The sequence below is a fragment of the Pleurodeles waltl genome, unplaced genomic scaffold, assembly GCF_031143425.1.
Source record: "Pleurodeles waltl isolate 20211129_DDA unplaced genomic scaffold, aPleWal1.hap1.20221129 scaffold_65, whole genome shotgun sequence".
Lineage (NCBI taxonomy): Eukaryota > Metazoa > Chordata > Amphibia > Caudata > Salamandridae > Pleurodeles > Pleurodeles waltl.
Window position 1 is genome coordinate 1,731,889 of NW_027150363.1, and position 14,177 is coordinate 1,746,065.

At 46.6% G+C, this 14,177-nt stretch overlaps 2 protein-coding genes across 2 annotated transcripts in view; one reads left to right on the forward strand and one right to left on the reverse strand.

Moving 5' to 3' along the window:
• Nucleotides 1-13,919, forward strand: part of LOC138278820 (avidin-related protein 4/5-like) — a 36,869-nt gene extending 22,950 nt beyond the window's left edge. The window contains exons 3-4 of the mRNA XM_069219330.1: nucleotides 1,071-1,191; nucleotides 13,659-13,919. Of these exons, the coding sequence (XP_069075431.1) occupies nucleotides 1,071-1,191; nucleotides 13,659-13,782 (245 nt within the window). The 3' untranslated portion in view covers nucleotides 13,783-13,919. The remainder of the gene's footprint in view (nucleotides 1-1,070; nucleotides 1,192-13,658) is intronic.
• Nucleotides 2,918-10,089, reverse strand: LOC138278824 (sericin-2-like). The gene is made up of 4 exons (XM_069219334.1): nucleotides 10,019-10,089; nucleotides 8,332-8,873; nucleotides 8,050-8,241; nucleotides 2,918-2,931 (listed from the first exon to the last, which is right to left on the reverse strand). The coding sequence occupies exons 1-4, from the start codon at nucleotides 10,087-10,089 to the stop codon at nucleotides 2,918-2,920; spliced, it is 819 nt and encodes a 272-aa protein (XP_069075435.1).
• Nucleotides 13,920-14,177: the final 258 nt, after the last annotated feature.

A 14,177-nucleotide genomic window follows, 5' to 3' on the forward strand; every position in this document is an offset into this window, starting at 1 on the left:
CTGCTCTGCTAAGCTACCATTATCTATCAGCCTAAGCTGCTAGACACCCTATACACTAATAAGGGATAACTGGGCCTGGTGCAAGGTGCAAGTACCCCTTGGTACTCACTACAAGCCAGTCCAGCCTCCTACACCATTGTGAAGCTACATATAGGTAGTGACCTATATGTAGTGCACGCGTGTAATGGTGTCCCCGTACTCACAAAGTCCGGGGAATTGGCCCTGAACAATGTGGGGGCACCTTGGCTAGTGCCAGGGTGCCCTCACACTAAGTAACTTAGCACCCAACCTTTACCAGGTAAAGGTTAGACATATAGGTGACTTATAAGTTACTTAAGTGCAGTGTAAAATGGCTGTGAAATAACGTGGACGTTATTTCACTCAGGCTGCAGTGGCAGACCTGTGTAAGAATTGTCAGAGCTCCCTATGGGTGGCAAAAGAAATGCTGCAGCCCATAGGGATCTCCTGGAACCCCAATACCCTGGGTACCTTAGTACCATATACTAGGGAATTATAAGGGTGTTCCAGTAAGCCAATATAAATTGGTAAAATTGGTCACTAGCCTGTTAGTGACAATTTGAAAGAAATGAGAGAGCATAACCACTGAGGTTCTGATTAGCAGAGCCTCCGTGAGACAGTTAGTCATTACACAGGTAACACATTCAGGGACACTTATGAGCACTGGGGTCCTGGCTGGCAGGGTCCCAGTGACACATACAACTAAAACAACATATATACAGTGAAAAATGGGGGTAACATGCCAGGCAAGATGGTACTTTCCTACAGGGAGTGGATGGGGAGGAGGGCAGGTACAGGTCACGTCTACTGACGTCACAATGTGACTGCACGCACCTTAAGAACTGCAGTCAATAAAATAATGTCTGTAAGTGATGGACATCTCTGCTTAAAATATCTGATCTTAGGCAAATATTCTATTTCACCAAAGCTTTTTTTTCTCCATTATGGCATATGAAATTAGGTTCAGATATGTGAGATCGGACTAGCAGTTGTACACAACTATCACTTTATTAAACTCTTTTCTCACCGTGCCTTGCTCCCCTCTCTTGCAGCCACCATCACCATGCTGGCAGGGCAGTGCTACACAAAGCCTGATGGAGAACCAACCCTGAGAACCACCTGGATCCTGAGAGAGCCAATGGGAAACCTGACAGAGGACTGGAAGAGCTCACGGTGAGGGGGGGGCACTGATGTGTGGGTGGGAGAGCTACCCATTTGGTGGAGCTGATCTCCCTACTCCGTATTATAACCAGGCTCGAGTCCCGGCGTCGGCTCAACATCCTGTGATTCTGGGAAAATCACTTAATCTGCCCACGAAGAATGAATGTGTCCTTGTGTTACGTAACTGGTGCTCATGTAAAGCGCTTCAATGCCTTTGGACGAGTTAGCGCTATAGAAAATTGCAAAAAAAATATGGATGACGTGTCCCTGGGTCATGCATGAATTAGGGTCTCTGTACTGTTCACTTCTGGCTTCCAAGCGCTTTGATCCATAGCTCTTTCCTTGCCCCTTTGTAGGTAACTGACAGCACTGACTGTGGTTTGTCTGGATAGCTCTATGTAACTCTTTCCGGTCAGGGTTAGCGCCAAAATTGTGACGCTAACCCTGAACAGTACCTAGGGGCCCTTTGAAAACAGTGATGTGCCCTCTTTTAAGGCCTGCTCTGAGCAGGCTTTAAAAATGCCGAAAAAAATGATTCAAAGAAATCTTCCAGATTTCTTTGCCCATTTTTTCAGCCCCCCTAACGGGGGAACGCCCCCAGTGCATACATTATGTTTGGTGCAGGTATAATGTGGTGCAAGGGATTACAAAGTGGTGCAATGCATGCATTGCAGGACTTTGTAAATCTGGTGCAGCGTTTTTGCCATAATTTCGTCACATTAGCGTCAAAAAAATGATGCTAATGTGGGGATATTATGGCACAGGGGGCTCTTAAATCTGCCCCCATGTTTCATCATAACCCGCATTGCATCACTTTTCTTCGTATTTTCAAGATACATTTCATCAGTGGTTGAAGCGCATTAAAAAAGTATGGGACCCTTGATGCTGTGTGCAAAGGGGCGTGGTTAGTGAGCGTGGAGGTGGGGTCAAAGGCGTGGCAAAAAAACAAAACATTCTGTTTCTTTTCTCAGTCTTTCACCTTCAGGTAACTACGTACAAAATATGGCACAGGTTAAATAAGAAATAAATTCATGTCAGGTTAATCAGTGGGCTACCGTACACCACAAATCTTGTTGGTTAATGCTCTGCAGAGGTCTGTGTGTAACCAGAGAGCCATTGAACTGACTCCTGGGTGGTGCAGCGGAGAACAGTGACTTGTGTATGTCTAGTGCCATGAGGCCCCAGCCAGTGACAGAAGTCACTGAATGTGCCAGACATTATTTTTAAATTGGATTGCACACAGTTTTAGATATATTGCTACTAAATGTAGAAAAACATTGAATATAAAGTGGTTCCAAAATCTACATTTTGGTAACATTCAGACTGTACATAGTATATTTTTTATAACTGTCCATTAAAAGCTACACTTCACATCTGAGCTGGTAACTCCCTTGCAATACCACCCAAAAAGAATAAATCTGTGTCATCAGGAAGCTTCAGTTACTCCATCATTTAAAGCCAATGCTGGCTTCCAGGCACCCTTTACATTTACAGATTAACCAGTAGTGCACATTTATTTCAGGCAGCAGTCCCCTGGCAGGAAGGCTTGTTTAGCCGTCTGCCCCTCCTCGGTTTCACAGACTCCCTGCCTTACATTTCAGCCCAACCATGTCAACTCTCGGAATTAACCATTCTGGAACGGAGCTCTTTTCCGAAAAGTAGGGGAACTATTTTTCTTAAATTAAAAAGTATGGGCTTGTCGTGCCCATCTGATCCCTCCCACTTCAACCACTACACTTCATTTAGAATTATCTGCATAAAGAAACGTCTTTATTAAAAAAACCTTGTTATGCGTACAATAAATAGCAGTAAAGAGCAAACACAATGCAGATGAAGTGCAAAACAAGATCTCTGCGTCCATTTCATGAGGAGCGTTAAATACCACTGGGGTCTGAGGGCCCCTCACATCACCGTCCCTCGAACGCTAAGTAGAACCATCTAAACCTCCTTCTGCCTCAGTACTAATGACACCCTCAGCAACAAAACCTGCACCTTGAGGACACAGTGACACAAGCAACACAATGGATGTCCAGGCAGAGCCGTTACTTATGCCAAGACAAGGGGGGTCATTCTGACCGCCGTCCGACTGGCAGGAACCGCCATTTGGCCGCACCGCGGTCAAAAGACCGCTGGTGCCATTCCGACCTTCCCGCTGGGCCGGCGGGCGCTAACATTGTTAGCGCCCGCCAGCCCAGCGGGAAGGTCGGAATGGCAACACTGAAGCCGGCTCCGAATGGAGCCGGTGGTGTTGCAGGTGTGCGACGGGTGCAGTTGCACCCGTCGCGCTTTTCACTGTCTGCTAGGCAGACTGTGAAAAGCAGGCTGGGGCCCTGTTAGGGGGCCCCTAGATGCCCGTTACCGCCAGCCTCTTCCTGGCGGTGTAAACCGCCAGAAACAGGCTGGCGGTAAGGGGGTCAGAATCCCCATGGCGGCGCTGCTAGTCAGTCACAAGCAAGTCGGAGATGGGCAGATGCCCAGGAAATGCCAGCTGTGGGTGCAAAGAAGCTGCTACTGGACAGTAGAAGCTGAAGATTCTGCAGGAACGACAAGGGCTAGAGACTTCCCCTTTGGAGGATGGATGCCCCACGCCGTGGAGAGTCGTGCAGAAGTATTTTCCTGAAGAAAGACCGCAAACAAGCCTTGCTAGCTGCAAGTTGTGTGGTTGAGGTTTTTGGATGCTGCTGTGGCCCAGGAGGGACCAGGATGTCGCCAATTGTATCAGGGGACAGAGGGGGTGACCAGCAGGACGAGGAGCCCTCTCAGAAGCAGGTAGCACCCGCAGAAGTGCCGGAACAGGCACTACAAAGAGGAGTGAAATGGTGCTCACCCGAAGTTACACAAAGGAGTCCCACGTTGCCGGAGGACAACTCAGGAGGTCGTGCAATGCAGGTTAGAGTGCCGTGGACCCAGGCTTGGCTGTGCACAAAGGATTTCCGCCGGAAGTGCACAGAGGCCAGAGTAGCTGCAAAAGTCGCGGTTCCCAGCAATGCAGTCTGGCGTGGGGAGGCAAGAACTTACCTCCACCAAACTTGGACTGAAGAGTCACTGGACTGTGGGAGTCACTTGGACAGAGATGCTGGATTCAAGGGACCTCGCTCGTCATACTGAGAGGAGACCCAGTGTACCGGTGATGCAGTTCTTTGGTGCCTGCGGTTGCAGGGGGAAGATTCCGTCGACCCACGGGAGATTTCTTCGGAGCTTCTAGTGCAGAGAGGAGGCAGACTACCCCCACAGCATGCACCACCAGGAAAACAGTCGAGAAGGTGGCAGGATCAGCGTTACAGAGTTGCAGTAGTCGTCTTCGCTACTATGTTGCAGTTTTGCAGGCTTCCAGCGCTGTCAGCAGTCGATTCCTTGGCAGAAGGTGAAGAGAGAGATGCAGAGGAACTCTGATGAGCTCTTGCATTCGTTATCTAAGGAATTCCCCAAATCAGAGACCCTAAATAGCCAGAAAAGAGGGTTTGGCTACCTAGGAGAGAGGATAGGCTAGCAACACCTGAAGGAGCCTATCAGAAGGAGTCTCTGACGTCACCTGCTGGCACTGGCCACTCAGAGCAGTCCAGTGTGCCAGCAGCACCTCTGTTTCCAAGATGGCAGAGGTCTGGAGCACACTGGAGGAGCTCTGGGAACCTCCCAGGGGAGGTGCAAGTCAGGGGAGTGGTCACTCCCCTTTCCTTTGTCCAGTTTCGCCCCAGAGCAGGGCTGAGGGGTCCCTGAACCGGTGTAGACTGGCTTATGCAGAAATGGGCACCATGTGTGCCCATGAAAGCATTTCCAGAGGCTGGGGGAGGCTACTCCTCCCCTGCCTTCACACCATTTTCCAAAGGGAGAGGGTGTAACACCCTCTCGCTGAGGAAGTTCTTTGTTCTGCCTTCCTGGGCCAAGCATGGCTGGACCCCAGGAGGGCAGAAACCTGTCTGAGGGGTTGGCAGCAGCAGCAGCTGCAGTGAAACCCCTGAAAAGGCAGTTTGGCAGCACCCGGGTCTGTGCTACAGACCCGTGGGATCATTGGATTGTACCAACAATGCCAGGATGGCATAGAGGGGGCAATTCCATGATCTTAGACATGTTACATGGCCATATTCGGAGTTACCATTGTGAAGCTACACATAGGTAGTGACCTATATGTAGTGCACGCATGTAACGGTGTCCCCGCACTCACAAAGTCCGGGGAATTGGCCCTGAACAATGTGGGGGCACCTTGGCTAGTGCCAGGGTGCCCACACACTAAGTAACTTAGCACCCAACCTTTACCAGGTAAAGGTTAGACATATAGGTGACTTATAAGTTACTTAAGTGCAGTGTAAAATGGCTGTGAAATAACGTGGACGCTATTTCACTCAGGCTGCAGTGGCAGGCCTGTGTAAGAATTGTCAGAGCTCCCTATGGGTGGCAAAAGAAATGCTGCAGCCCATAGGGATCTCCTGGAACCCCAATACCCTGGGTACCTCAGTACCATATACTAGGGAATTATAAGGGTGTTCCAGAATGCCAATGTAAATTGGTAAAATTGGTCACTAGCCTGTTAGTGACAATTTGAAAGAAATGGCCTCCCCACAGATCTCCTGCAGAGAAGACCCTGCTGCCTCTGACCAAGAAGTGGAAACTGACCTGAACATTTTCTGAAACTAGGTGGTCACTTGAAGTGTAACCTTGTGGGATCGCTTGCCAAACCCTTAGAAACGCCTGACCCTTCTGCATGTCTGATAGGTTTATAAAAAATGTTTTTGCTGTTCTGGGAGAAGACTACAGTCGATGATGAAACTCAATGAATCAATCTGTCAATCATACTTTATAAAAGCACACTACTCACCCGCAAGGGTCTCAAGGCGCTATGCGGCTTTGGTCCTCTTTGCTTCAGTCGAGGAGCCAGGTCTTAAGGTCCTTCCTGAATTGAGGTAACAATGGTGACTGCCTGAGATGAAGAGGAAAGGTGTTCCAGCTCTTTGCCGCGAGATAGGCGAAGGGTCTTCCTCCAGCCGAGGTCTTCCGTATACAGGGTACGGTGGCTAGAGCAGCTTGAACCGCCAGACCAGGTTCTCCCTTGACAGGAACACCAGAACCCAGGACCAGTGTCACCTTTATTAGGGTTCTTCAGTAGGATTAGAGAAGTCTGCAGATGTAAGTGCCTTCTCAGTGTCAGATCTTACTCTCACCTGACTGCAGGGGTGAGACGTTCATGTAATTCTAGGGGTCTGCAGATGTAAGTGCTGTCTCAGTGTCACATCGTGATCTCACCTGACTGCAGGGTGAGACATTTGTGTAAGTCTAGAGAAGGCTTCAGATATAAGTGCTGTCTCAGTGCTAGATCCTCGTCTCCCCTGATGGAGTGGAGAGACATTCAGGTAAGTCTAGGTTGAGCAGCAGATGTGAGTGCAGTCTCAGTGCTAGATGCTGGTCTCACCCAACTGCATGGGAGAGACACTGATGTAAGTCAAGAGGGGCTTCTCAACAATTTGTTGCCCTTCAGAGTGGCATGTGTTTGTAGCAGAAAAGTACACAGATTTCCTTGCCTTCTGGGCAGGGATGGTTAGGCCATTTTGTTTATGCTATTTTAATCTGCTCTTTTTTGGACTTCAGTTTATCACTATATCATGGGTCACAATGGGTCTAAGACCTGGAATGCCATCAGAGGACATTACCACCTCTTGTAAAACCGAAGCACATCGTCACAGCTCAACTCTCTCCTCCAAAGACCAACAGATTCCACTAAATATGGTGGTCAGGCTTCCTGGTCATGGCTCAGTTGAAAGGCCAAGGCAACCATTGCGTGACATCTATCGAGATCACGCAATGAGAGGTTAGTCAATAATTTTAGGATCAGACCCGAAAACTATGATGTGGTTGGTAATTGTTGGCTGCCAGTTTCACATATCCTTGTACTCAGTATTCCAGACTGAGAGCCAGACCAACTGAGCCTGAGGGACATCTGCACTTTGATTACATCTGAAGGGACTTGTCTCAGTACGCTGGACCAGGATTAGAGGCGCTGCTCCTGCTGTCCTGGATCCAGGATGTGGTGGTGGTGTGGTGGGGGGCTGGGGAGGGGATTCAGAAACTACACAGTGCTCTTCATTGTGTCTAGGATGTGTCAGAAGGCCTACCCAGGGAGTCATCAGCCAAGACTCATGGTGATGGAGACAGGCAGGGACATCTTAAGGGTTTGGTGGGCCCAGAACAACTTTGAATATATGATCCAGCGTCACCTCTTTCATGTGTTCTTTGGCCAGGTCACTGACAGTCCACAGGTAGACTATTCCACATGCTAAATATGTTTATATCGAATACTCAGCGATAGTGAAATGCTTTCAAGATTTAACACAGAAGCAGCTCACTAATATTACTGCAAATAGTGTCTGTGACCCCCTCCCATTCTCTTATGTGCCGACCTGCTTTGGTCTAAAAGAGGGGTTGCATGAAACATATACACAATGGGCCAGATCTACAAGAAAGTGTGCAGTCCCTGCCCCGCCTAACGACACCGCGGTTGGCTCGTTTCCACAACAGCGTTATTGTGGCGCTTTGCTGGATTACTATTACTGCTACTACTGCTACCTATACTACTACTACTGCTGCTACTACTACTGCTAGTACTATTGCTATTTCTACCTCTTCCACTATTTCTACTACCACTACTCTTGGTATTACTGTTACTACTACTACCTCAACTATCACTACTACTATTGCTACTATTACTACCTCTACTACTAATACTATGACCTTTACTACTACTGCTATTTCTACCTCTACTACTTGTAATACCACTACTATAACTATTACTGCTACTGCTTCTACTACTACTATTACCACCATTGCTATTACTACCACTATTACTACTGCAGCTAATACTACTGCAACTATTACTAATACCTCTACTGCTACCACTCCTATTAATGCCACTATTACTACTGGTGCTACTACTGCTGCTACTACTGCTACTACTACTATTTGTATTACTGCTGCTACTACTAGTTCTACTACTACTGCTAGTACTACTACTATTTCTACTGCTACAACTATTCATACTACCACTACTCTTGGTATTACTGATACTATTACTACCTCTACTACTACTAATACTACTATGACCTTTACTACTACTACTACTACTACCTCAACTATTACTTATAATACCAGTACTGTAATGATTACTGCTACTGCTACTACTACTATTACTGCCACTGCTACCACTACTGGTAATACTACTACTATTACTACTGCTGCTATGACTAATGCTACTATTACTACTACCTTCACTACTATCGCTCCTACTACTGCTACTACTATTACTGCTATTATTGCTACAGCTCCTACTACTGCTCCTACTACCTCTACTACTATTTGTATTACTGCTGCTCCTACTGATGCTGCTACTACCGCTACTAATACTACGACTCCTGCCTCTACTACCACTACTAATACTATTGATTCTACTACTTCTACCTCTACTATTTCCACTACTACTATTACTACTAATGCTGCAGCTGCTACTACTGCTACTGCTAATACTACTGCTACTACTATCTTTACTACTACTACTACTATTGCCACTACTACTGCTAGTACTACTGCTATTTGTTCCCCTACCACTACTTCTACTACCACTACTGTTACTGCAACTATTACTCCTACTACCTCTACTACAGCTACTATTACTACTGCTGCTAATACTGCTACTACTACTCCTACCTCTACTACTACTGCTACTACTGCTATTACAACTACTGCTACAGGAGAGAACTAAAGAGTGGATCCGAGGGTCCTATTTTTATACCTGTTGCCAATGCCTGCACACCTGCCCTGGCCCCAGTCTGTCTGCAATCATAACAGGCTAGAGTGAGGGTCTTTAAATTGCAAATGTAACAGGTGACAGCTCTGCCCCTCCGATCAAGTCAAGATGGCCCATCCTGCCAACACCCAAAGTCTCTATTGTATAGCAGTTTGGGAGGAATACACAAAGGCCATCTGCCAACTACAACTAGTCACGTGACTCAGAAAACAGGCTGCAGGCACCAATGGGTTAGTTCATGCAAAAAACAAATGTCTAAAAGTGGCATTTTCATAACTGTCACTCAAAATCTGAGTTCATTATTAAAAGGCATTTTAAATTATAAATGTTCAGACACCAAACATGAGAATACCTGCTCTCAAACGAACTTTAACACGTATTAAATGTAACATGGTGACCCAATGCTATCCCATGGGAGAGGAAGCCCTTGCAATAGTGAAAAACAAAGTTGAGAGTTTTTCACTACCAGGAGAAGTAAAACTTTAGAATATATGTCCAACTTTTTAAAATACAATACAACCTGCCCTATGGGTTGTTGAGGGCCTACCCTAGAGATGACTTACATGTATTAAAAAGGAAGGCTTAGGCCTGGCTAAGGGTTTATTTTGCCAGGTCTAAATGGCCCTTTAAAACTACACAGACGAGCTGCAATGACAGGCCTTGGACATGTCTTAAAGAGCTACTCAAGTGGGTGGCACAATGCGTGTTGCAGGACTACTAGTAGCATTTCATTTGCAGGCCCTGAGTACCTGTAGTACCACTTTACAAGGGACTTATAAGTAAATTAAATGTGCCAATTGGGTGTTAGCCAATTTTACAATTTGTAAAGGAGAGAGTGCAAGCACTTTAGCCCTAGCTAGACGTGTGTTAAAGCCACCAAACATTGAAGTTAGCACAACAGGAGGGTTAAAGGCAAAAGGGTATGGGATGACCCTGCAGAGAGGGTCAAATCCAACAGGAATTGTAGGGCTTCACTTAGTTTCTGTTCTGTTTCCAAAACCCTCTAAGGCCCCAGGTCTCAGGGAGTCATGGGGTTACCATGACAACTACATTAATACTTTTCTAAGGGAATGTTTGGGGATTTTAATGAATAAATCACAGTTCTTGGTTTGTTTTGACATCTTGCAAAGCCTTATTGGGCTCTGCAGTGTCACGCATTCTGGCACACCCATTGACTTGGTGTGCTCTTGTCATGTCTGGAACTAAAACTTGGATCAGGGCTGCAATGCGACTAAGGATCTCACTGAGGAGCTAGAAAAATAATGTTATGTAGAGTAATTCCAACACGATGCATTTTCACAGATTAAGGATGCATTTAGTGATATGAAGCCTCATGGTACTTCATATATCATCAGCCAGTTGAAAAATCAAAGCCATTCCAGTGTGGCCCCTTTCACGGTCATTGCCTTATCTGGAAGGATTTCAATCAATTTAAAATATCGGAAATTGAATGATTTCATTTTTTAATACATCACCTTCTCAAATTAAACACCCTAAACATATGTCAAAGAATGCTAGCTGAATAATGTACAACACAGCCTCTGGATCTGTGGTACTTTTGGGAAAAGATGTGATGACTCTGTATTGTGTATAGTGAAACGGATAGTTTACATGTATCTACCTAATGAGGGCTGATTTTATACAAATCCTTAACCTATCCACTCTCTGGTATCATTTCATCATTACCCCCTCCCCTCAGCGCCTTGAGACCCTCACCGGTGAGTAGTGCGCTTTACAAATACTCTGATTGATTGATTAATTATATTAGAGAACCTTCATCAGGACAGAAGACAGAGAATGCATGTGAAATGTGTCACCTGTGATCTTAAACAGGGAGGAGAGTAGTTTATGAAAACTTTCAATTAGATGTCTTTCTCAAGGGGTTCCCAGCTAGTACAGGGAACCCTTGTTTCATGTTGTTGGCACAGCAGAGTCATGGGGTTTATATTACGTTAAGGGGGAAACTGATGACAAAGTTACATCAGGTGACTACACTCTACAGGGAACTAGCGTGTACAAGATGCAAGGGCACTGTGAAGTGTGCCAGTAAGCAATACCCTCTTTTGTAGTTAACATGCTCTCTGCATGTGTGCTTGTCTGCATGTGTGCTCTCTGCACGTGTGCTTGTCTGCATGTGTGCTCTCTGCATGTGTGCTCTCTGAATGTGTGCTCTTGGAATGTGTGCTTTTCTGCATGTGTGCTTGTCTGCATGTGTGCTCTTGGAACGTGTGCTTGTCTGCATGTGTGCTTGTCTGCATGTGTGCTCTCTGCATGTGTGCTTGTCTGCATGTGTGCTTGTCTGCATGTGTGCTCTCTGCATGTGTGCTCTCTGCATGTGTGTTTGTCTGCATGTGTGCTCTCGGAATGTGAGCTTGTCTGCATGTATGCTTGTCTGCATGTGTGCTCTCTGCATGTGTGCTCTCTGCATGTGTGCTTGTCTGCATGTGTGCTCTCTGCATGTATGCTCTCTGCACATGTGCTCTCTGCATGTGTGCTTGTCTGCATGTGTGCTCTCTGCATGTGTGCTTGTTTACATGTGTGCTCTCTGCATGTGTGCTCTTTGCATGTGTGCTCTCTGCATATGTGCTCTCTAAACGTGTGCTTGTCTGCATGTGTGCTCTCTGCATGTGTGCTCTCTGAATGTGTGCTTGTCTGCATGTGTACTATCTGCATGTGTGCTCTGTGAATGTGTGCGTGTCTGCATGTGTACTCTGGATATGTGCTCTCTGCATGTGTGCTTTCTGCATATGTGCTCTCTGCATGTGTGCTTGTCTGCATGTGTGCTCTCTGATGTGTGCTTGTCTGCATGTGTGCTTGTCTGCATGTGTGATTGTCTACATGTGTCCTCTTTGCGTGTGTACTTGCTGTATGTGTGCTTGCTGCATGTGTGCTTGTTACATGTGTGCTTGTCTGCATGTGTGCTTGTCTGCATGTGTGCTCTCTGCATGTGTGCTCTCTGCATGTGTGCTGGTCTGCATGTGTGCTCTCTGCATGTATGCTCTCTGCACATGTACTCTCTGCATGTGTGCTTGTCTGCATGTGTGCTTGTCCGCATGTGCTCTCTCTGCATGTGTGCTCTCTGCATGTGTGCTTGTTTACATGTGTGCTCCCTGCATGTGTGCTCTTTGCATGTGTGCTCTCTGCATATGTGCTCTCTAAACGTGTGCTTGTCTGCATGTGTGCTCTCTGCATGTGTGCTCTCTGAATGTGTGCTTGTCTGCATGTGTACTATCTGCATGTGTGCTCTGTGGATGTGTGAGGGTCTGCATGTGTACTCTGGATATGTGCTCTCTGCATGTGTGCTTTCTGCATATGTGCTCTCTGCATGTGTGCTTGTCTGCATGTGTGCTTTCTGCATATGTGCTCTCTGCATGTGTGCTTGTCTGCATGTGTGCTCTCTGCATGTGTGCTTGTCTGCATGTGTGCTCGCTGCATGTGTGCTTGTCTGCATGTGTGCTTGTCTGCATGTGTGATTGTCTACATGTGTCCTCTTTGTGTGTGTACTTGCTGTATGTGTGCTTGCTGCATGTGTGCTTGTTACATGTGTGCTTGTCTGCATGTGTGCTTGTCTGCATGTGTGATTGTCTACATGTGTCCTCTTTGCATGTGTGCTTGCTGTATGTGTGCTTGCTGCATGTGTGCTTGTTACGTGTGTGCTTGTCTGCATGTGTGATTGTCTACATGTGTCCTCTTTGCATGTGTGTTCGCTGCATGTGTGCTTGCTGCATGAGTGCCTGTTGCATGTGTGCATGTCGGCATATGTGATTGTCTATATTTGTGTTCTTTGCATGTTTGCTCTTTGCATGTGTGCATGTCTGCATGTGTGATTGTCTACATGTGTGCTCTTTGCATATGTCTCCTCTTTGCATGTGTGCTTGCTGCATGTGTACTCTCTGCATGTGTGCTTGTTGCATGTGTGCTTGTCTGCATCTGTGATTGTCTGCATGTGTGCTCGCTGCATGTGTGCTCTCTGCATGTGTGCTCTCTGAATGTGTGCTCTCTGCATGTGTGCTTGTCTGCATGTGGGCTCGCTGCATGTGTGCTCTGCATGCGTGCTCTCTGCATGTGTGCTCCCCTCATGTGTGCTCGCTGCATGTGTGCTTGCTGCATGTGTTGTCTGCATGTGTGATCGCTGCATGTGTGCTCTCTGCATGTGTGCTCGATACATTTGTGCTCTCTGCATGTGTGCTCTGCATGTGTGCTCTGCATGTGTGCTAGCTGCACGTGTGCTCTCTGCATGTGTTTTCTGCATGTGTTTTCTGCATGTGTGCTCTCTGCATGTGTGCTCGCTTCATGGTTTCTCTCTGCATGTGTGCTCGCAGCATGTGTGCTCGTTGCATGTGTGCTCTCTGCATTTGTGCTCTCTGCGTGTGTGCTCGATTCATGTGTGCTCGCTGCATGTGTGCTCGCTGCATGTGTGCTCTCTACATGTGTGCTCTCTGCATGTGTGCTCTGCATGTGTGCTCTCTGCATGTGTGCCCGCTGCATGTGTGCTTACTGCATGTGTGATTGTTTACATGTGTGCTCTCTGCATGTGTGCTCTGCATGTGTGCTCGCTGCATGTGTGCTTGGTTTGATTCCTTTTCTATCTTCTGTTTTCAATATTGAGAACAATATGCCAGCATTACCCCTCTTTGTTTTCTACTCTTCATGACATCTTCCTAACATATTTGTTATTCCTTTAACACAGGTTTGGGACCGCCAGTTTCTCAATGAATGATAATGTAAATGGTGAAGCAGCTGGACAGTGGACTGGGGGCCAGAGTCAGATACACCGCACCCCGAAACCAGCTGAAGGCAAAGTGAGAAGCTAGTGGTGGGAGCAAAGCCTGCTTCTGACACCCTGAGAAGGCCACATCCAGGGATGCTGTGTTCAGCAGCCTCTCTTCCACCCTTAATGGCTTCTTCAAATGTATTGTTCATTTTAAATATTGTTAATAAAACAGTTGTGAAGGTGCTCGGTGTGTATTTGACTTTGTAGCCATGTGTGTAGAGGTGAACTCCTCCAGGATAAGGTCATTAATATTCTCTTTCAAATGTGCATTATTTCAGCCTACACAATACATGCAATGCCCTGGTTAAGAGGAAATTATATGACATTGATTTCACTATGTGGGCCTATTAATACCTCCTTCATCTTTCCGTCACCTGTTACTTCTCGTCATATGTAGCTTCCACTGTCCTCTCCACATCTCATGCCTTCTTCTCA

Coding starts and splice junctions, on each gene's coding strand:
- LOC138278824 (XM_069219334.1), bottom strand. CDS start 10,089: ATGTCAAAACAAACCAAGAACTGTGATTTATTCATTAAAATCCCCAAA. Junction 8,874..10,018: donor TCCCTTAGAAAAGTATTAAT/GTAGTTGTCATG, acceptor TAGCAGTAGTAG/TAGAGGTAGGAGTAGTAGTA. Junction 8,242..8,331: donor TAGTAGTAGTAGCAGTAGCA/GTAATCATTACA, acceptor GTAGTAGTAGAG/GTAGTAATAGTATCAGTAAT.